At 39.0% G+C, this 24,768-nt stretch overlaps 1 protein-coding gene and 1 pseudogene across 1 annotated transcript; both read right to left on the bottom strand.

The window, feature by feature from the left end:
* Nucleotides 1-1,334: 1,334 nt before the first annotated feature.
* Nucleotides 1,335-9,368, bottom strand: LOC123158415 (uncharacterized). Its single transcript, XM_044576411.1, has 5 exons — nucleotides 9,212-9,368; nucleotides 9,132-9,140; nucleotides 2,987-3,252; nucleotides 2,091-2,203; nucleotides 1,335-1,683 (listed from the first exon to the last, which is right to left on the bottom strand). Exons 1-5 carry the CDS (start codon nucleotides 9,366-9,368, stop codon nucleotides 1,644-1,646), a joined length of 585 nt encoding a protein of 194 aa, XP_044432346.1. The 3' UTR covers nucleotides 1,335-1,643.
* Nucleotides 9,369-17,016: 7,648 nt separating this feature from the next.
* On the bottom strand, nucleotides 17,017-18,122 carry LOC123161543 (probable glutathione S-transferase GSTF2; annotated as a pseudogene).
* Nucleotides 18,123-24,768: the final 6,646 nt, after the last annotated feature.

A 24,768-nucleotide genomic window follows, 5' to 3' on the forward strand; every position in this document is an offset into this window, starting at 1 on the left:
ACAATCTACTCCCTCTGTTCCTAAATATTTGTCTTTTTAGAGATTTTTCAAATGGACTACCACATACGGATGTATATAGACATATTTTAGAGTGTAAATTCACTCATTTTGCTCCGTATGTAGTCACTTGTTGAAATCTCTAGAAAGACAAATATTTAGGAACGGAGGGAGTAGCTCATTACAATCATCATACAGGTAAGTTCAACATTGAGAAAAGAAAGAAACAGAAAAGAAAAAAGAGGAATAGGCAAAGAAGAAATTGTTGCTATACTTTTGCTAGAAGATAACCCAGCCTATATGACTACATCGATCTAGGCAAAGATCTTTACCCAACATCCTTCTCTCTAATTATCAAAAATTCATGATTGGAATCAAAACCAAGCAAACTTTCATATTGATCTGCCTACACTTTATACTTTCAACACCAACCGTACATTGCACATTATCCACAATGCAAACTGAAAGATATGCAGTTCTTGTTTGAGAACCGAAGAGATATGCATGCGTATCATAGTACTGAAAGGGGTATATAGAAAAGCTAGTGTTGTGGAAAATCAGAACACAAAATTCGAATTATTTGGTGTGCGAATGGCGCTTACACAATCTGAATCTGATGCCGCTCGGGCTCACTGTTGTAGAAGGTGCAACCGCTGCTGAACGGGAACAGCAACCCGGTAAAGAAGAATTGAATACTACATAGAAGACATCATGGAGGGAAATATGATGCACCCAAAAGGCCAAAACAACACCAATTTAACCAATAGCAGAGTTTTGAAAGGCACTCACATACCTAGTTAGTTAGTTATCTAAATTGCATGATGTGTGAGATGTGCCTTCTTGTTTGCACAATCACCATCCATGGAACTTCCTCCTTTCTTGGGTACAGGATGATTTCGAATTCATCTTCTGGACCTCCTCCTTGGTGTAAATAAAGATCTTGCACAGTATGCTGCAGAATTCTCTGCTGACAAGATAATATAGTAAATAATAGGAAGGGGATTTATGTTGTATACACATAAAGCAAGCATCAAGTTACAGGGCTTACTCCCCCTCTGTCAGTATACACCATCTGTCATTCTCTAGTGCAAGAGCCAAACTAATGCATTTGTTGGGCGTGCCAGCTCGTGTGTGAATCATCCTCCACGTACAGGCCACCCCCTCCGATCCTCCTCTGAGTCATTGAGTCCATGCGGCTCTATCCGGCCATCCCTGCTGCCGCCGGCTTGCTGGCTCTCGTGGGCCTAGCCAGGGTAGAGTGGAACCATATAGCATTGGTCTGAACCAATGAGAACTGATCAAATGTTAGGCACTGCTAATAAAGGCTGCAGGCCAATTACATGAACACCAATGAGAAATTGCACAAGAATGAATTAACATAGTGGAATTCAGGTAGCCAACTCGAATGGAAAAACTGAAGGACATGGAAAAGCAATGTCATGACCCTTCTAGTCACTAAATTGTTCAGACTCCCAGAGCATATACTAAAGAACATACAGAACTCCCTCTATGAAGAAATGCAAAATATTTGATCAAGACTGTTGCAACTCCTGTACCATTTTTTGTGAACCTCTTCAAGCTGTTATAATATGAAGACTTGCTATATATATTTTCAGAGCCAACCAATTATGTATACCTTAAGCCAATTAACTACAGAGATGTAGAGTGGAACCATATAGCATTGGTCTGAACCACTAATGCAAACCTTTAGACAATTAAGTACAGAGATTTAGAGTGGAACCATGTAGCACTGGTATGAAAATTTTGTCATACAGCAGCTGTTCTTCTAGATAAAAATTTAGCTAGCTTTATCACCTTTTATTGCTACTTCCAAAATAGTCGATTAAATAATTACCTCTGTGCCATCACCATGAGATTAGTTTACCTTTTCTTATATTTTTCTGTCATACAATAGCTGTTCCTCCTAGATACAAATTTAGCTAGAGTTATCACATTTGATCGCTACTTCTAATTATTGTTTTTCCTCAAGAGCATCTTGTAATGAGGACAGGGGGGTGTTTTAGGCATTGACTTGTTCAGAGCTTATGTAGTAGTTGATGAAAGATGCAAATTGATTACACTGTAGTATGTACCTCAGGTCGGACAAAGTTCCGGCGGACAGTGGAGTACGTGCAGACGGATTTCCGGCGACGTCAACAGTGTACAGCGATGTCAGAAACTTGCAATACGACGATGAGCCAAATAACTGCAGATTATCGCAGAGTTAGAACACACAAGATTACTTAACCTTGCAATTAGAATACAAAGGGTTCACTGATGTCTTTTTTCCTATATGACAGATGCAAATTATCTGGATATGAATTGGGTAGTATTTATTACATTGATTGATGGGACTGTAGCAATAACAAAAACTTTCAGTAGCAAGCTACATCTCGTTCTCTATCTAAATGTACATCAATCAGTAGTATCTATATAAATGTGAAGCAATCATACATCAATCAGTAGTATCTATATAAATGTGAAGCAATCAACACTTCTCTCTCTCTCTCTCTCTCTCTCTCTCTCTCTCTCTTATCCACAAGAGCAGATCAGTAGGCGTTGGACCATGTCTCTCATCTCTGTTCTCTCTCTCTCTCTTTCTAGCAGCAGCGACCAGTAGCAGTTCCATCAATCCCTCTATCTAAATGTGCAGCAATCATCGTCTCTCTCTGCTCTCTCTCATTCTCACATATCTCACCAGCAACAGCGTCCAGCATGCCCTCTGCTCTCTCCCTAGAGAGAGAACTCCTCGTCGGCAAGGGCGTATGCCTTACCAGCTCCCAGCTCACGCCCCACCGCGGAAGCGACCTATCCCCTACACAGCATCGAGGGGAGGGGCGGATTGAGATCAATCACAGAGAAAGAGATGAGGGGGAGGAGATCCCATAGGGACGTGAGAAGTGCGACGGGAAACACTGAGGCGGGCTTCTGCTCCAAGTTCTGGGAGGAAGACGGAGGCGAGGGGGCCAAGAAGGAAGGAGGAACGAACCTGGGGCCGCCGGAGACGAGCCGGCGAAGCCCTGCCCGGAACCCTAGCCACGTGGGTGGGGTTGCAAGCGGGCGGTAGAGGACGGGAGCGGAGAATCTGGTCGGAGGGGAGGGAGGCTCGGACCGTGAGGAGCTCGGGGAGCGTGCTGCACGGCGTCGGAGGTCGCCGGAAGCGGCCGGCGCAGGTGGCGGCGGCGGCGAGGAGTTCGTGGGCGAGAGGTAGAGGAGACGAGCGCCTGTGGTCTGTTTGCTGCCGTATTTTTTTTCCTTTACAAATCTGCTTGGATCACAGGTTGAATACTCCAAAAGATAGGGAGTTTTGTGTAAAAACGAAACGTTTTCCTGGGTAACCACTTAAAATAGGACCGCGGGTTGATTTCGAAGAAACGCGGGGACGTTTTTGCAAAACTACCAATATATTATATATATATATATATATATATATATATATATATATATATATATATATATATATATATATAGGTAGAGAGGTAGAGATAGAGATATATATATATAATTTTAATATATTATTTACTTTCTAACTTTTTATACAAATTGGTCAGCTTTTTATATATGAAAATATTTTTCATAAATGTTTATCATTTCTTAAATTCATCATTAGCAATATTTTTCGATAATGTTGTTCACGTCTACTATTTTTTAACAAACTTCTATATATTTTTCCAAAAATTTGACATCTATTCTTTCCATCAAAAATATTTTTCCGTACATGTTTTACATTTTTTTAAGATAAACGATTAACTTCTTTTCATATATTGGTTTTGATCTCTACTTTTTTCCAACATATAGTATATTTTTTCTGTACACGTCAAAAAAAATACATGAGTCACATTTCCTGAAACATATGTCTAATTTTTTACACATTGTCTAATTTTCATGTACAGCAGAAACATTTTTTATACATGTTTAGCATTATTTACATACATGATTAACAATTTTTTTCAAGTACATGTTTGATGGCTATTTCCGTGTATATCCAAAACATTCTTTTGTACAAACTTAACATTTTTCCAATTCATGATCAACATTTTCTAAATGTGCAATGACCACAATAAAAAGAACTAAAAAGGGAAAAGGAAATGAAAATAAAAAACAAAATAAAAAATTGTACAAATAAAAAAATACAGACAAAAAAATGAAAAGGCATAAGTAACGACATCCAGAAGGTACCCTAAAAATGGGTCGGCCCAATAATTGGCGGGCTGCAGCGAGACGAGTCATAGGCGCTTTCGCTGCCCAATGCCCAAGTAGCGCAGATCGCCTCCCTAGCTTTCATTTCTTCTTTCCTAGCTCTTTTTTAAATATGTGACGAACACTTCAAAAAACTGAAAAGGAAAGAAGAAATGAAAAAAAAGCTTTTCAGTATAGCTAGGTATTGTAGGAGCTCCCTGTTCGACGCCTTAAGCGCTCGAACTCTTATCACCCGCGAAGGCAAAGTTTGTTCGAGCTTAGCTGACCACCACAGCCATTGGACACTTGTAATTTTCATAGCGCTAATAGTACAAAAACTAGTATGATCACGCTATATATTTATCACTAAGATTCTTTTTATTTATTTTGAAAAAAACAAAATTTGAAAACTGTCATTGATTTTGAGACAAAAGTTCATCCATTTTGAGAAATAGTTCATCATTTTTAAAGAAAAGTTCACGAACTTAAATTTTTTTACCGATTTTTTAAAAACTATGTGAAAAAGTTTCAAAAGTTCATCATTTTCAAAAAAAAGTTCATCAATTTTTCAAAAAGTTCATGGATTTTGGCCAAAATTCATCGACATTGATAAAAAATGTTCATCGAGTTTGAAAAGCAGTTCATCTATTTTGTAAAAAGTTCAGAAATTTGAAGGAAAAATTCAGCAATCTTGAAAAAAGTTCATCGAATTTTAAAAAATGATCATTGGACTTGCAACAAGTTTATCGAATTTACAAAAAGGTTATAAAATTTGAATAAAATAGGTTTATCAAATTTAGAAAAATTTCATCGAAGTATAAAAAAGTTCATAAAACTTGCAAATAGTTCATAAATTTAAATAAAATGTGGATAGATTTGAAAAAATTATTCAAACGAGGAAGAAGGAGCAATAAAAAATTAAACAAAAAAAAAGATGATCAGGGCACAAAATGATGGAACATAGATAATCAAGTTCCCGTGGTGGGGGGTTACCACAGTGCGCTATGAATAATTTGGTAACGTAATTTTTTTAAACATAAAACATGGGAAAAAATTAAACATGGGTACCACAAACATTTTTTAATTCATGGAACTAAATTTTTTAAACATGGGTACCACAAACTTGGGTAACAAAAAACATGGGTACCACAAAATAATGATGGAACAAATTTTTTTAAACACAAACATTTTTTAAGTCTCCTAAAAAGTTTGGTACCGTAATTTTTCTAAAATTATGAATAATACTTAAAAATCATGGAAATTCTTTTAAAATGTGAACTAATTTTAGAAATCTTTATTTTTTTCGAAAAATAGTAGAAAACGTCAAAATTTTCATTTAGGTAAAATTCTAAAAAAACATGAACATTTTTTGCAATTTCGACCAAAATATGGAAACACAATTGTTTTCTGAATTTCTTAATATTTGTTTCAAAAAGGAACTTTTTCTAAAAATAAAATAAAAAACCAAAATAAATAAAGAAATGACAAATAAAAAACGAAAAATAATAGTAAGGGCTTGTTTGGTTGGCCATAATACTCCCGGCATCCAGGCGCTTTACTTGGTTGGAAATCCATGCTGAAACTTCTTTTGGGCTTTACTGCCATCACATTTGTTCAACTGTCATGTATGGCTCGGACCACCTCGTCACCTTTTTTTTCATACATGTAAACGTTGTGATGATTTAATAAACCTTGGTGATATTGTCTCAAAAACATTTGTTTGCAACAAGGAGGGAAAGTTTTTATCCCAACCCACCTGATATACCCGGGTTTCTGTCCCATGTGAGTTGTAGCCTTTTCCGGTAACTTGGCCCCACGCACGATCTTGTCGACAACTTAACTCGCCGGTCCAATCTGATCACACTTTATCACAAGGTCTTGTTTTCTTTTCTCCTTTTCAGGGTTAGTTATGTGGATTTCTTTTCTTTATATGCTTTTCTTATTCACATTTTTACTTTTTCTATTTTTTTAGTTTTATAGTTTATTTTTAGTTTTTTATTTTGATTTTTCTCATGTGCTTTTTTTAGTTTTACAAACTTTTTTCAAGTTGTCTAAATTTTTTTAAATCCCATGAACATTTTTTAGATACGTGAACTTTTTCAATCCATGAACTTCTTTCCTATATTATTTTAAATTATTGAGTTTTTTAAAAAATCATGAACATTCTTAAATTCATGAATTTTTTGACATTAGCAAAACATTTGAAATTCACAAACATATTTCAAATCTATGATTTTTTTCAAATTAATTATTTTCGAAATTCATGAACTTTTCGAATTCACATATTTTTCATAAGGTAAACGCTCATCGATTAACCAATCAAAGGTCAATGATTCACTAACAAATGTCAACGGTGATCGATCGAAGGAGGGACCGAACAAAATCACTAATTAAGGGGTATCCATTGCAAAGGTCAGTCCCAACCTTCTTTGGTGCTGACAAGTGGAGCACAACCCTAGAGTTTCCTGGTTTGCGTAGATTCATTTTTGCAGAACATTTTATATCTTGAACCATCCGTCTAAATTATGCACCTTTTTTTCATCTTTGGATTTTTTGCCTGCAAATATTCACACTAAATCCCACGTTAAGTTTTTGACAAAAAAATTACTAGAAAAATGTAAGAAATACAGAAACGAAAAATAGGAAAATTGCCAAAAAAAATATCTGAGGAAAGAAAACCGAAATACTATAACCCAAACAGGTGCATTGTGCTTTTTTCTATTTTTTTGGAAGCACGGATATGCTTTTCCCATTACGGGAGCACAGTTTTGCTTCTCACAGAAAGCAGAGGCTGTCTATCCCTTTTTTGGAAAGCACAGGTGTGGTTCTCGCAAAAGCACAGATTGTGTCTTTTTTTCGAGGAAGTACGTATGAACTAAACTAAGAAAAAACTGGAAAGTTAAAAGAAATAAAGAAAAAAACGTGTGATAAAACAAAATACTATGGGTGCGTCTAGCACGTCACACATGGTGTTGGCTGGGAGCTCCCAGGTCCTAGGGAGCCGTCACCGACCGAAATGATGTATCTTATTGTTGGCTCACCCAGGAGCGTGACGTGCATGCGTCAAATGTTGTAACTGGCACTAAAGGCGTTGTATATGAGTACTCGACTAGCAAACACACAAACTGGCATTTTAGGTAACTTTTCATTTTCTTTTCATACTTTATGTACATTTCTTAAACAAAAATAATATTATTAGAATTTTATTGTGTGTTTAAATAGTGTTCATGCAGTGTTATAGAAATGTTAGGGCAATTTTTTTAAAACATTCACGTGATATTTTATAAAATTGTTTATAAAATTAAAGTGTAATTAAGAAGGGTTTGAAACCATTCAAAAAATGTCCGTTACATTTAAAATAATGTTTAAGATTTCAAAAATATGTTATGTATCATTTTTTAACACGTCTTTCAATTTGTTTTTAACACTTATTCAAAGAAATGTTCAAAGATTGGTATTTGAAAAAAATGTTAATCATCTATTCGTATATTATTAATTATGTACTAAAAATATTTTATATGTACAGTATGTACGAAAAAATAGGACATTAAGCATATACTTTTGTAAAATATTATTCAATAACTTAATAAATATTAAACCTATGTAAAAAAAATTATTGATGTGTACAAAAAATGTAGACATCTCTTCAATAAATACAAAAAGAAAAAAAGAAAATATAAAAAAAACTGAAGAAAACCAGTGAAGATAAAGAAAGAAACAAGAATCAATAAAAAAGAAATGAGAACAGAAAAAAACAAAGAAAATCAACGAAAACCTTTACAAACAGTGAAAACCAATAAGAAAAACAACATAGAAAATCCTCAAGTTGGAGATAAAATAATAGCCCTGCCTAATAGTGAACTCGCCAGAGATGAGATGGAGCTACATCTCGCCGACCGCGATATATAGCTCCTCCTGGCGCACGCTTTGTGTCGGCCCACTGCAGTGCATGGGATTTCCTATTTTTTCCATTTTTTAATTTTATGTTAAATTATTTGTAAATATCTTGGAAAATAGTCGGGAAACATGTGTTTTCAAAAAGTTTGAAGAAGTATCGAAAAGGTTGCAAGTATTAAAAAACTAAATTTTTATAAACTTACGTGAATACAATTTTTTATAAATTATTTTTTCCTAAATATGCTAAATATTCGTTAATTAAAAAGTGTTACTCAATTTCAAAATAATATATCACAAAATTCAGTAATCTTCATGGTATGGAAAGTGCACATTTTACAATATTTGGCATTTTTAAAATTCTTTTTTATTCCAAATTGTTCATGCATTTCGAAAGGTTTTTTAAAAATAAAAAATATTCAGAAAGTATATTTTTTTCGTAAATTTGAAAATGTTTGCAATTTTTCGAAACTTAGTAAATTCAAAAAATGTTCGTGGAGTCAGAAAATGTTCACACATTCAGAAAACTATTTGATTTACAAAAATGATCTTGAACTTGTAACTAATGTTCACAATTTTTTAAAAAGTTCATCAATATTGTAAATTGTTCACAACTCGAATAATGTTTGTGAATTTGAAAATATTCTTGAATTCAGTAACTATTCAAAATTCAATTCTTTTATGAACTCAGACTATCTCATGAGTTTTTAAGTATTCATGAATTTAAAATATTTAGTTTTTTTTAAATTTCCATGATTTTGAAAACATGCTCACAAATTGAGAAAAAAATTCTGAATTTATAAACATTACTAAATTTGAAAATGATAAAAATAAAACAGGTAAAGGGAAAAAGAAGAAGGAAATAGATAAATATAAAATAAAACATGGAAACCAAAAACAAACTATGAAGCCAGAAATAAGAGGAAAACCAATTCAGAAATGTTCAGGAATGTTCTACAGCTGACGCTCTGGGAATATAAAAGACCTACTGGTGTACACCAAGCACACCGACAATGGGCCCACCAAAAGGCCGCGTTCGTTTATTAGAAAAACTTACTCACCGTCAAATACTACAACATCCAGAAGGAGTTAGCACATTATCAAGCTACACGTCGCAGCATGCGGATCTTTGTCGACTTACTCTTGGTAAAACCTTTACCAGTCAAATAATGCTCAAACACATCATCAGTGACGTTGGGTGGAAGTGCTCGCTGTCCCGAGCACCAGTGCACACATGCACACGTGTCAAACATGCAGGCGAACCTAATGGCCGCAGGCACGACCACGTCCACGACCATGCATTTAATGCAAATGCAAGCTAGGGTGCATAGCCTACCACATGCCTACGTAGTTTAGGCCATCATCATTATGATTTACAGCCGGTGTGCGCACCTCGGAACGATAAGGAATTGACATTATTACATGGTTGAAAGCGATGGCACATATGCTCCTTTCTGACTAAGGGACAACTATGCCTCGAACTCTAGCAGGACTGACGTTGACGAGTCGTACCCAAAGGGATAAGACAGTCATTTGGTGTACTGAAGTACCTGACAACTGCAACATCATGTTATTGCCTACACAACAGAGGGACCCAAATCAAAGACGACCACGCATGTGAACGAGCCATTGTGGTGCCCCCCGCCCTATACTGCACAACAGAGAGACCCAAGTCAAAGAAGACCACACATGTGAATGGGCCATTGTGGTGCCTTGTGCCCCCAATACTATATAAAGGGAGGGCCATTACCATTTTTGGACAACGGAGCACATAACACAAAACATAAGGGAGAATAACATAGAAACCCAGGCTTAAGAAGGAGAGTAGAGAGGGAAAAGGAAGAAGGGTTGGTGTTAGGGTAGGATGGGAACCCACCCCGAGCACCATAGTTAACTCTCCCAAGCACTTGTAATCTCCCTCATACACTCATTTCAACTAAACAAGAACATGATTAGGACATTATGCTTCCCAAGCAGTCTGAACCTATATAAATCACCGTGTCACCTTTTTTTTAGCATACTCAAAGGAACCTACAGCGTTTTAGCCCCTAACTGAACACAGAAATGAGGGTTATCCTTGATTCCTGATTTCCCGAGTTTACACTCCAACCGACGCAGAGGAGAGCATTTAAATAGGCCGACCCATCTAGCATGTGGGAGCTCTAGGGGTACATGGTTGGTCGTTATCTATCGCGGTACGCGATAAATAGGGTGCACTTCCGGCTCCTTCTTTCAAAGTAGCTACTCACGTTATTCACGTATGTGGTGGGGAGCGTCTATACAACGCCTTAAGTGCCGGCTGGCGCATGGGTGCCCGCATGCAAGTTGGGTGCCCGTGGTAGGCTATGCACCCTTTTAAATTAAATTCAGTGGCGAGGATATAACATATCTTCAAGGGAGGGGGGGGGGAACGTAAATTATGCATGTTTGGGGGGGGGGGGGGGGGCAAAAACTCTATTTTCTCTAATCTAAGCAGGCTCTAAAACAGTTTCTTCGTATCTTTTCCAAAGCATGTGGGGCCACGGCCCTGCAGGGCTGAACGTAGCTCCGCCCCTGCTACTGTTCGCTCGCCTTGCGTGACTCACTCACTGTTTAGAGGAAAACCAACAGCAGCCGGTTCCAAAAAACAACCAACCTCCAGTTTTTAAGTTTGTTTTCGCATTTTCAAAAATAAATCAAAGGTTCAAAGTATGGTCATGATTTATTTTTATATTTATTTAAATTTAATGAAATCTGCAAGTTGGAATGTTCATGAATACAGGAAAAAACGTGAATTTAAAAAGTCCTTGAATTTGAAAAGGTGCACAAAATTTTTAAAAATTCATGAATTAGGCAAAAGTTCCTCAATTTAAAAAATCATGAATTAAAAAAATGATTTTGAAAGGTTCATGAATTCAAAAAAATATCACAAATCTGAAAATATGTTCATGAATTTTAAAAAATGCACAAAATTTAAAGAGTTCATGTTTTAGAAAAGTGAAACGAAAAAAAGGAAAAGAAAAAGGAGAGGAAAAAGAAGTTCATGTTTTTGAATTTTTAGAAAAGTGGATGCGCCCACAAGGCGGCTACTCTAGTATCCTAATGAGTAATATAGTACATATGTGTTGGCCTGGCATTGCACAAATATATGGACATATAACGAAGAATGGGTAAGTTATAACTAATGAAGCTTTATGCATCAAATATTAGCAGTGAAGCTTTATTAATGTTGTATGAAGCAATTAAATGGCACATCGGTACCAAGGCATTGGATGATAACCAGTGAAGGTTTATTAAGTTTTGTATGAACTGACTCACATGGAATGTGCTTCCACCAACGTGAAGAAGTGTTTGATTTACACTGAAAATGTTTTCATTACAAAACATAACTATGTGTCCATTGGTCAGAAAAATGTTTGCATTAATAACATCCATGACATGTGACAAATGTTTTCATTTCATGAGAAAATTATGTCAGGGGAGAACCTCTACGGCTCATGTGAGTTGCAAAAAATCAGCCATCTCTATCTTCTAACCAGTGCACAATTTATTCCTAAAACATCAGCAGTAAGTGGGCTTTTCTTCAGCAGGCAATGCGCATGAAGGGTTTTAATGAGGCATGACGGGACCAAGTGGGTTCTCTAGTCCAAAAAGATAGTGTCGGAATTAAGGTTAACGATGATATCAGTCACTATTTTCAGACTCATAAAGGCTTGAGACAAGGGGATTCGATGTCTCCCCTCTTATTTAATATAGTGGCGGATATTTTGACCATTCTTATTGGTAGGGTCAAGGAGAATGGCATAGTATATGGACTCGTTCCTCATCTACTTGATGGGGGAGTTTCCATTTTACAATATACGGACAACACTATACTTTTCATGGAGCATGACATTGCAAAAGCTCGGAACATGAAATTAGTTCTATGTCTCTTCGAACAATTGTCGGGGCTAAAAAGAACTTCAACAAGAGCGAATTGTTCTGTTTTGGTCGGGCCAAAGAGGAGCAAGACACATATAGACAATTGTTCGATTGTGAACTAGGTTATTTCGAAAGTACCATTCTACACCCAGGAGCAAATGCTCCTGGTGTGAACAGTAAAATCAAAAAAATAGAAAAAAAATTCAAAAAATTCTGAATTTTTTTTGTGACATACTTTCACAAGTGTTTCTTGTGCATGAAAAATTTCATCACGAAATCACATTCGTGGAAAGTCGTGCCAAAAAAACAAAATCAGAGCTTCAAAATGCTTTTGTAAGTAACATTTTCAGAGCATCGATTTTGTTTTTTTACCACACCTTCCACCAACGTGATTTCGCGATGAAATTTTACGTGCACAACAAACATTTGTATAAGTATGCCACAAAAAAAATCAGAATTTTTTGACATTTTTTTGATTTTTTTTTATTTTACTGTTCACACCAGGAGCATTTGCTCCTGGGTGTAGAAACTCCACTTCCAGGTTATTTGCCCTTTAGTTATTTTGTCATACTGATACATCATCGCAAACTTTCCAATAGAGTGGAAATGCATCGAAGATCGAATCAAGAAAAATCTTAGCTGTTGGAAGGGCAAGCTAATATCATATGGAGGTAGGCTAGTGCTTATTAACTCAGTACTGATTAGCATGTCGATGTTCCCGCTATCCTTCTTTGAGGTACCCAAGGGGGTACGGAAGAGACTAGATTTTTTTCGATCTTGATTCTTCTGGTAGTCAGATGAGGCCAAGAATTTAAGTATCGCCTACCACGATGGGACATAATATGCCGACACAAGGATCAGGGTGGTCTTGGTATTGAAAACTTGGAAATAAAAAATAAATGCCTTATGAGTAAATGGCTATATAGGTTATCAATAGAGAATGACGGTATGTGGGCACAGATATTACGAAACAAATATCTGCAACCGAAAACTCTTGCCCAAGTCACCGCGAGGCCGAATGACTCTCCATTCTGGAAGGGGCTTATGAGAACGAAAGACTTGTTCTTCCGTAGGACCATATTTCTTGTTGGCAATGGGATGACAACAAGATTTTGGGAGGACACGTGGTTAGGGGAGACGCCATTAGCCATACAATATTCAAGCCTTTATAATATTGTTCAACGTAAGGAGGATTACGTAGGCACATTATTACGATCGGTTCCTTGGGATATTCAATTTAGACGATCTTTAGTTGGGGAACGTTGGAATTCCTGGATGCACTTGGTTCGGAGATTGATGGATGTTCAATTATCTGACCAACCTGACTCATTACACTGGAAGTTGGCTAGAAACGGAGTGTTTACAGTAAAATTCTTTTATATGGATTTTATTAATTCTGGCCCAATCCCGGGATCTATACATATTTAGAAGGTTAAGGTTCCCTTGCGTATTAAAATATTTATGTGCTTTGTCCACAAGAAAGTGATCCTCACCAAAGATAATTTGTTAAAGCCATGATGGGTAGGCTGTTCACGGTTTTGTTATTGTGACCATGATGAAGCAATACAACATCTTTTCATAGATTGCCCTCTCGCCAAACTACTTTGGCGAACGATTCAGATAGCCTTCAACATCATCCCTCCAGTTAGCATGAATAGTTATTTGGGACGTGGTTAGTTGGGGTTAAACATACTACTGTGGCTCGTATTCGAATTGAAATATGTGCACTTATGTGGGCTATATGAAACTGCAGGAATGATATGATTTTTAATAGACAACATATTTTAACCTTCTTGCAGGTCATCTTCAGAGCTACGACATGAATCCGTACGTGATCCTTACTCACTCCTACGGACTCCAGGGAGACATTGGTTACTCGGTGCAACCGATGAGAGATGGTAGGTTGGGCTATATTCAATCGGTTTGGATGGCGGTCGCATAACAGGATAGATGTTTAGGGCCCTAGTCCTTTTATTCATACCGGTTGTGGCACTGTGTTTTTTAACATTTTCTGTGCTCCTTTTGCGAGCTGTAATACTTTTAAGACTTTGTGACACGCTGAGACTTTTAATAAAATGGCTACATGCATTGTTCAGATGTAAAGGCCGGGGGCAAGCCTTCTTTTCAAAAAAAAAAGAAAAATCAGCATTCTTTTGTATGCAGGGTTCGAATTACACTGCTGGTAATATTGATCCAAAACTGCAAGAGTTCACGGAATCCGGCGACTTGCAAATTAGCGGCTCAATGGCGTCCACTACTTTTTTCACCTTTTTTCTTTCTCATTTTTTTTCAAAAAGGCCACACGTTCATGTTGTATACACAGTGTATGTACGTGCACAGCCTACGTGCTTGCTGGATATGTGCATGTAACCATGAAATTTGATTGCCAAATCTTCAAGTTGTATATGCATAATTTATAGATGAATCTATTTTTTCTTCTTCACATTTTCTTTGTTGGCGCTGCCTCTCGCAGCGCGGCTTCTTCTTCCTCTCCTCTCAACTCTCTCTTGAGTTTCTCACTTTTCTCTCTCAAGCAGTGGCGGAGCTTGACAGTAACCTATGGGGGTGCCAATGAATAAAAAAACCTGCAACAAACCAGACCTTGGCCTCCACGCAAATTTATATGTATATTACCATATTGGCCATAAAATACATGTTGTTCTCAAACAAGAAGCAATATATACTCCATATGAGAACCAACTACACCAAAATACACGACTTGTCTAATTATACCGCTCACGCCTCATGGCGCTCAGCCATCAAATTCCTATGGGGCGGGTCGGCCGGTGATGACAGGTGGCCGGCCGGTGTGCCGACATGGACGCCCATCGGACCGGCCAGTGGTGAAGAGCTGAAGATGACGGCCTGAGGCACGCCCTTGTTCCTCCCTCCTGTGCGCTGGGATGTTCGCCGGCGGCCCACACGGATCAGGAAGGCACCGGCATTTATCAAACTGAAGGGCATCCGCTTGTAGCAGAAGGAAGGGGTGATAAAACTCGTTTTTTCTTTGTCTTCCTCAGCCATATAGACTTGCTGATACCCAGAGTTGAAACATCTTAGTAGCCAGAGGAAAAGAAAGCAAAAGCGATTCCCGTAGTAGCGGCGTAGTTCTGTCTGATATCCACGATCTCTCTTGATCTGTAAATCAATACAAAAATTAATGGGCTCTGTCAAGTTAGCTATAGGTTGTGCCGTATCAACGATTTCTACGGAAGCCGGACAATTAGAATTCAAAAATTTTGTCGACTTCAGGACATTATTGCAATCTTTGCTTGGATGAATTATCGGAAGAGGATCGTTTAACTGTAGAGCTTCTAGTCGGCGTCGAGGAAATTAGGGAGTGTGGTGGCAGAGCAGCTGGTTGCCTGGTTCGTCTATGGAGGCAAGCAAACGTGCGCGAGCGTGGTGCCTGATTGGGGAACGGAGGAGAAGCGATCGAAGCTGGGCATGTGGAGGCATGATGGGTCATTAGTACTACCTAGTAAAAAATAATTCTCATCTGGGCTCTTGGGAGGGGGGGGGGGGGGGGCACGGCCCCCCTCAGACTTCTACATAGCTCCGCCGTTGCTCTCAAGAACACAAGAGCACATCACGAAGGAAACCACACACGCACACACACTTCACCAAGAAGAAAACCAACAGACTTTTCCAAAGGGCTTTTCAACTTGGTCACACGAAGGCTACATTATGCCGCTTCTCACATTATCACCGTATCGCACGGCATCGTCGGCATCTTACCAGAAACACCGCATCGCATGGCAGCCCGACATCTCGCCTCCTTCACACGCATAGCTTAAGCTTTGCCGGACAAACAACACCCTAGACTAGAGTACATGGAGAATGAAAATAGACATGCATACACATATGACAAGATTAGTTCTAACATTATTTACTGCTAATGTACGTAATAATTTGTACGTGTACATTAGCATGAAGAACACCATATGATCTTTATGCTAATGAAACTATACAATTCCAGAGTTTGTCATCCAAATATGATTTGGTGTTGAAACCTCACAGGCATTTCAAAAGCCAATTCAGTGAACAACTAAACAGGCGAATCCGTATTAGTGCCATTTCAGTTTCCTCATCGAATTGGAATCCAGTCCAATTCAATACGGAGCTCTCCAATACGGACATCAAGATGAAGCGTATGTGTTATGGTATAGAAACGATCAGGGAGTACGTTGCAGTTTTGTCACCTACAATCGAAGCATCAGGGGAAATCCTTGGTCCGGGCTCCTGGACCGGACGACGGCGGCGTCTTGACGCCGTTCCTCTTCTTGAAGGTGTTGTCTTGTTCGCTCGCGGCGTCCCCGACGGTGGAGTTGGATACTGGTTGGCCTTATTGTGTTTGAGTTGTTTCTCAGGGCTAGGAGAGTTTTGCCGTGTTGCTCTTTTCATTTCCTTGGGTTGAGCACCTCGTGTCCCTCTGCTCCGGGCACCATGTCGTCTGCGCATGTGTTGTTCCATACCCCGTATTTATTCATTCTTCTTCTATCAATGAATGATACGCAAGCTTTGCGTATTTACGAAAAAAACAATCGAAGCATCATTTACGGGATTTGTACCCTAGAATTTTGGGGATTTGTTTCCTAAAAGATGACTGACCCGACGTTCTTTCACCCCCACCCCCACCCTAATATAGATCATGGGGAAGCTTCTCGGGCGAGCCCCCCACCGGACCGCAGCTGTTTCTCCCTTCACTCCGGCAGCTCCTTTCTTCTATTGTTTTAGAAAATCGACCGGCCCAAATCAGATTTTCAGGCGACTAACGTTTAGCTAGTGTGAACTATTAAATATGATGTCTAGTTTCTCATAGGACCAAGTCATTTTTTTAGTTAGACCAGTTGCATTAAGGCTTCAATTTTATTTCACCATGACCGACTCTAGACTACAGGAATCACTTGAAATGTGGCAATTCTGCTACATTTTTTTCCGTATTTCGACTTGATTTCCCACTGTGTTCATATTTTCTCGAATAACATGAATATTTACTAGTTCAACACAAACAGCTTGACCAAATACCGAAAAAGTACAAACACATTAATGAAAGAGCTAGGTGTTGCCAACAAAATCATTTTAGATCATTCTTCACAGACATGTGCATTAGATCCGACACCTTCCTAGCCGCTGGCCTGCCCTTCAGGTCATCCCACCAGGCCCTTACATGCGGGTACATGTCGAGCACCGATGTGTATATAGTGATCCCTAGGCAAAGCATGGTGGAGACGTGGTTGAGGTCGGCGAGGCTGATCCGCTGATGAAGTCTCCTGCTAGGTACTTGGAGCTAGACAATCTGGACTCATACACATCCAACACCTTCTTCAGCTTGTCAATGTTCTCCTCGACGGCCCTCTCATCAACCCTTTGCCCGAAAATCGGCCGGATCCTGATCTCCATAAGAATAGCCTCTATGAGAGGCCAGTATTGGTGGGCCCCCACCTCCAGCCACACATCGACCATTGCTGATCCCTTGAGATTGCCAACCCCAAGGAGCTCAGGTTTGTACTTTCGGCATATATATTTCGTGATTGCGCGCGACTCTGTTGCATAGACAATATATGTGATGAGAGCTAGGCTGGAAACATGTTCAATTTCAGTAGAAAGTTTTCTCCCGAGGCTTATCTGAGTAATACTATGTAAATGGATACCAGTTATGCATCCATGCTAAATTACTCTGCCTACCCTGGCCAAGGGAATCGCTAAACATTAGCAAAGAGGAAAAATATTTACTTCCCCCGCTCCTAAATACGTATGTGACATTTTGGTAGTTCAATATTGGAAACGGAGGGCGTAGATGGTTTCTGAAGTTTCTTACCCCAGAGGCAAAAGTCACCGTCCTCCAAAACTGGGACCTGACCGAATGGCTGTGAAAAGAGCTAATCAGCAATACCAACGCAGGAAAAGGGAAACAGAGCAGGATATAGTCGTCTCATAGGCAAATAGAAGAGCGAGAGAGGCCTACGTACGTTCCTGGCGAGGTGGGCGGCGCTCTTGTGCTCGGCCGCGGCGAAGTCGACGGCGACGAGCTCGTACTTGACGCCGGACTCTTCCAGGCTCACAAGGACCCTGGCTATGTTCCAAGACATGGCTGGCCCGTACACCTTCACGACCGGCTCCATGTTGCTCTTCCGGCCGGCTTCGCTCTTCAAGTCGCTACAAAATATCTTTGCCTGAAATAATGGCCACGCATATATATATTCCCCCGTCCCCCACCCCTTCCGTTTGACTGCCAGTATGTTAATTATCTTATCTTATCTACGTAGGATGCAAGCTTAGAACCGCAACCTTGGTCAAAATATTTGTCTGCCCCGCTTGTCATGTTCCACGAGGAGGGTTTTATAGGAGAGGATTTCTTGCTCCCGAGCCCCATGGAGCCCCATTTTTTCTTTCTAAATGAGGTTTCTTATCAAATACTCCCTCTGTAACTTTTTATAAGATGTTTTTGACTCTAAAAACGTTTTATAAAAAGTTACAGATGGAGTAATTCTAAAAAGTACACGTGTATACCACAATCCTGTAAATGTTGATGATGAAACTCATTTTTGTGTGAGCTATATCAAAAAAAATATATCATCGACTTTTATATTCCTTTTGTTACAAAATGTACAATATTTTTTATCCCCTATGCAAAACTCAAAAAGGTCTTGCATTTTGGTACAGATGCAATAGTAAATGTATGATTTTGTTCTCTTTGTGTAGCTCACTCAAAAATGTATTCATCATGAAATTTACAAAAAGTGGTACACATCTATATGCACGTGTGTATTTTTTCAGAATTTTTTGAAACCTCAGAATTGGTTTTTGAATTTTTCAAAAGTCCGGGCTCCATGGACGACCCTGAGTACATAGTTTCCAGAGGAAATCTAAGTCAAAAGTAAATGTCAAAGAAAGCTCTCTTCGAGAATGCTTGGGTCTCCAAGGTCAAGACATCCGCCAACTTCAGTTTAGAGCACACCCATCAATTTTGGTCCTTTAGACAACCATTCACCGAAGATGACATTGTGTGGAAGCACACACAAGCAATGGGCAATACTCCACGGCCTCTTATACGGCACAATTCTTTGATATTTTTGGAAGGCTTGGGTGCCCTGAAAGTCAAGTTCTTTTCTTGGTTGGCCACACAAGATAGAATTTGGACTGCCCATAAATTGGCTAAGTGAGAGCCTTTGATTTCTATGTAAGCAGGAACAAGAATCTGAAGTACACCTCTTCTTCAAGTGTCGCTTCACCATCCGTCTTTGAACTTAGTGAAACGAATGACTACGCCTTGAGAGCATAGACACCTCCACTTGGCACCTTGAGAGTTCCGTCAAGGATTGGTGGACAATCCGCTCCGACATCCACACTGCCAATCGAAAGGCCATGGTGTCGCTCACAATAGTTGGACCATATGGAATGAGAGGGGAATGCCCGGGTGTTTCGCCACAAAATCACGCCGCCACCAATGTTACTCAATACTATGAAAGGAGATGCTCATCCTTGGATCGCCGCGAGTGCAAAAAAATTGGGTATGAAGAGAGCAATCTTAAATTTCCGAGGCAAATCTTTTGCTTCGGTTTCAGAAAAAGGCAAGCTGCTCACCAAAGAGACCGAGAGCAGCTGGCAACTTGATTAAACAAGAGAACTAATTGGCAACAGAACAGAGTCACTTGGCAGCCAAGGAATTAATAAAATATCCATGAGAGGTCTCCATCACACTTACTTGTCAACCAAGTCCAACTAATACGATGGAGGCTACCTGGTGTGATCTAATTGGGAGAGCAGTTGACAAACTTAAACAAGAGAACTGATTGCAACCTAGTTCTTGACCTGTTAGGCTGGCAATGAATCTGACGTATCCACGGACCGTTCAATAAAACAGGTTGATAAATACAACTTACTTGTATGCCACGGCAGATACAGTAACCATCAGTAAAGGCCACAAACCTTGATGCAGAAAGCACCTTGTTCATCAAGAAATGAAAAGTGATAACCTCAAAGCTACTAAACCATTAGTTGATAGTACTTATACGTCCAATTTTATCATGGTTCTTTTCAACAACAAATACACATCAATCTGAAAACGGTTGTACCCAATAGTCGTAACTAAAGGTGAAAGTGGTAGGACAATTTTTGGCCAAAATCAATTTTAAACAGGGGCGTTGGATATCATAAAAAAAATCACTCATGAACACAATCCTATCTGACTTCTAGTCCGGTTGAAAGGATACACTATACATATGGTATTGCTAATACATATACAACAATATAAGATAAATGTACTTTCTAGACTGACAACCCGACATTTAAATATGTATATATTTTTTTTTGTTAAAAGTTTAGGTATTAACTAACAATATATAGAAGGTTATCTTGGCTTATGGGATGGGAGACATGCTTGCTAGTGGTTTCTTTGGATTATTCTACTACCGTCTAGTGTTTCATGAGTCTTAACATGTATAAGAATTAATACTTGCTCATTTTTATGTATAGTTTAGTTCAAAGCATGTTGTATATGCTCGTCTTTTTATCCAAGTCCGATTCTTTACCGCACAATGTCCAAGTTTGACGAAATCCGATATTTGAACCACGTGTTATCCACCCTTCTTGAATCTCAAAAATATATGAAATAAGATGAGGTTTCAGCACTATTGTACTGAATCCGCTCTGATTTTTCACCCCTAGGCATAACATTCCATAACTCCTCTTGCCTTTACATGAAATCCCTCACATATGGACTGAGCTCGTAGTCATAGAAATAACACAATGTTCTTATTTAGAAAACTTTGAGTTTACTAAAATCCGTCTTAACATTGATATGTTAGAGAGACCAGCTAACCATGGAAGAGCTCACAATTTTTAGTTCTTGTAATGATTGCCTTATTCATGATACCCATTTCACAAACATATACCACATGTTGGTCACAAACGTATTCTTTTCTTTCTTTTGTGCGGGAAGTGCAAGACCTTTAGACATAACAAAAATAGTCTCCAAAGGTGTTGCAAAATGAAAGCGTTAAATCATATCCCTCCACTCCTTTATATAAGGTGTATTTATTTTTTGAAAAGTCAAACGAGTGCGCGTTTGACTAAGTTTTAGAAAAATATATCAATATCCACAATAAGAAATCTTTATCATTTGGTCATCATGAATAGTAGTTTCATATTTTGTCTCTGAGTATTACAGATGTTGTAATTTTATTCTATAATCTTGGTCAAACATTCAAATGGTTGACTTGCACGAAAATCAATACACCTTATATTCTGGAACGGAGGGAGTACTTGGTAACTATGACACATTTGGATTAATTTCAACAATCGTTATGAGCCCAACACAAAGTGATAAGTCCCATCGATCCTTCTACGATAACATCCATCTACCCCCGCCGCCCTAAGCATAGTCAGCAAGGGTCCGGTCAACGCCAAGGGACCAATCAATATGATGTCATAAGACATTGCATTGAAGAAACTTAATACCGTGATGACCACGTAGTTCATATTTACACAATTTATACATTTACATTATTAAGATGCTAAGTTACTTTTGGTGGATATAACTTGTCTTTATATAGTCACTAAATGACGAGAATGGCGATTTGGAGGCCGAGCTCAATGGAGGCCTTTATTTTTGAAAAATTCAAATTCAAACTTTTATGTTTCAAAAAATTCTGAAAAAATATATGCATGTATGTAAGGATGTTACCGACATGTGTGTAAAATTTCATGATGAAATACGTTGAAATGCAACCTATGCAAAAAAGACAAATTCATGGCCTTGGAGGATGAATAGTATCATGTGTTAAATAGCCCCAGATTTGTCTTTTTTACACAGCCCTCATTTCAACGTATTTTGAACTGAAAATTTACACACATGTATGTTATGCCTTCATGTATATATGTACTTTTTTCAGAATTTTTTGAAATGAAAAATATGAATTTCAATGATATTTGAATTTTGAATCTGGAGGCTGTTGGGGAACGTAGTAATTTCAAAAAAATTCTTACGCACACGCAAGATCATGGTGATGCATAGCAACGAGAGGGGAGAGTGTTGTCCACGTACCCTCGTAGACCGTAAGCGGAAGCGCTAGCACAATGCGGTTGATGTAGTCGTACGTCTTCATGATCCGACCGATCAAGTACCGAACGTACGGCACCTCCGAGTTCAGCACACGTTCAGCTCGATGACGTCCCACGAACTCCGATCCAGCAGAGCTTTGCGGGAGAGTTCCGTCAGCATGACGGCGTGATGATGGTGTTGATGATGCTACCGATGCAGGGCTTTGCCTAAGCACCGCTACGATATTGCCGAGGTGGAATATGATGGAGGGGGGCACCGCACACGGCTAAGAGATCAATGATCAATTGTTGTGTCTAGAGGTGCCCCCTGCCCCCGTATATAAAGGATCAAGGGGGAGGGGCCATTTAGAGACTCCTCGTCATGTCCGTGATCATATCCAGGACTCCGAACTACCTTCGGTACATCAAAACACAAAAACTCATAATACCGATCGTCACCGAACTTTAAGCGTGCGGACCCTACGGGTTCGAGAACTATGTAGACATGACCGAGACACGTCTCCGGTCGATAACCAATAGCGGGACCTGGATGCTCATATTGGCTCCTACATATTCTATGAAGATCTTTATCGGTCAAACCGCATAACAATATACGTTGTTCCCTTTGTCATCGGTATGTTACTTGCCCGAGATTCGATCGTCGCTATCTCAATACCTATTTCAATCTCGTTACCGGCAAGTCTCTTTACTCGTTGTGTAATGCATCATCCCGCAACTAACTCATTAGCTACATTGCTTGCAAGGCTTATAGTGATGTGCATTACCGAGAAGGCCCAGAGATACCTCTCCGACAATCGGAGTGACAAATCCTAATCTTGAAATACGCCAACTCAACATGTACTTTCGGAGACACCTGTAGAGCTCCTTTATAATCACCCAGTTACGTTGTGACGTTTGGTAGCACACAAAGTGTTCCTCCGGTAAACGGGAGTTGCATAATCTCATAGTCATAGAAACATGTATAAGTCATGAAGAAAGCAATAGCAACATACTAAACGATCAAGTGCTAAGCTAACGGAATGGGTCAAGTCAATCACATCATTCTCCTAATGATGTGATCCCGTTAATCAAATGACAACTCATGTCTATGGCTAGGAAACACAACCATCTATGATTAACGAGCTAGTCAAGTAGAGGCATACTAGTGACACTATGTTTGTCTATGTATTCACACATGTATTATGTTTCCGGTTAATACAATTCTAGTATGAATAATAAACATTTATCATGATATAAGGAAATACATAATAATTTTATTATTGCCTCTAGGGCATATTTCCTTCAGTCTCCCACTTGCACTAGAGTCAATAATCTAGATTACACAGTAATGATTCTAACAGCCATGGAGCCTTGGTGCTGATTATGTTTTGCTCGTGGAAGAGGCTTAGTCAACGGGTCTGCGACATTCAGATCCGTATGTATCTTGCAAATTTCTATATCTCCCACCTGGACTTGGTCCCGGATGAAATTGAAGCGTCTCTTGATGTGTTTAGTTTTCTTGTGAAATCTGGATTCCTTTGCCAAGGCAATTGCACCAGTATTGTCACAAAAGATTTTCATTGGACCCGATGCACTAGGTATGACACCTAGATCGGATATGAACTCCTTCATCCAGACTCCTTCATTTGCTGCTTCCGAAGCAGCTATGTACTCCGCTTCACATGTAGATCCCGCCACGACGCTTTGTTTAGAACTGCACCAACTGACAGCTCCACCATTTAATATAAACACGTATCCGGTTTGCGATTTAGAATCGTCCGGATCAGTGTCAAAGCTTGCATTGACGTAACCATTTACGACTAGCTCTTTGTCACCTCCATAAACGAGAAACATATCCTTAGTTCTTTTCAGGTATTTCAGGATATTCTTGACCGCTGTCCAGTGATCCACTCCTGGATTACTTTGGTACCTCCCTGTTAAGCTTATTGCTAAGCATACATCAGGTCTGGTACACAGAATTACATACATGATAGAGCCTATTGATGAAGCATAGGGAACATCTTTCATTTTCTCTCTATCTTCTGCGGTGGTCGGGCATTGAGTCTGACTAAACTTCACACCTTGTAATACAGGCAAGAACCCTTTCTTTGCTTGATCCATTGTGAAAGTCCAATTAAGCGTCTTGATCTATCTCTATAGACCTTGATACCCAATATATAAGCAGCTTCACCGAGGTCTTTCATTGAAAAACTTTTATTCAAGTATCCTTTTATGCTATCCAGAAATTCTATATCATTTCCAATCAACAATATGTCGTCTACATATAATATCAGAAATGCTACAGAGCTCCCACTCACTTTCTTGTAAATACAGGCTTCTCCAAAAGTCTGTATAAAACCATATGCTTTGATCACACTATCAAAGCGTTTATTCCAACTCTGAGAGGCTTGCACCAGTCCATAAATGGATCGCTGGAGCTTGCACACTTTGTTAGCACCTTTTGGATCGACAAAACCTTTAGGTTGCATCATATACAACTATTCTTCTAGAAATCCATTTAGGAATGCAGTTTTGACATCCATTTGCCATATTTCATAATCATAAAATGCGGCAATTGCTAACATGATTCAGAAAGACTTAAGCATCGCTACGGGTGAGAAAGTCTCATCGTAGTCAACCCCTTGAATTGTCGAAAACCTTTCGCAAAAAGTCGAGCTTTGTAGACAGTAACATTATAATCAGCACCAGTCTTCTTCTTGAAGATCCATTTATTCTCGATGGCTTGCCGATCAT

This window comes from Triticum aestivum, chromosome 7B (genome assembly GCF_018294505.1).
Source record: "Triticum aestivum cultivar Chinese Spring chromosome 7B, IWGSC CS RefSeq v2.1, whole genome shotgun sequence".
Taxonomy (NCBI): domain Eukaryota; kingdom Viridiplantae; phylum Streptophyta; class Magnoliopsida; order Poales; family Poaceae; genus Triticum; species Triticum aestivum.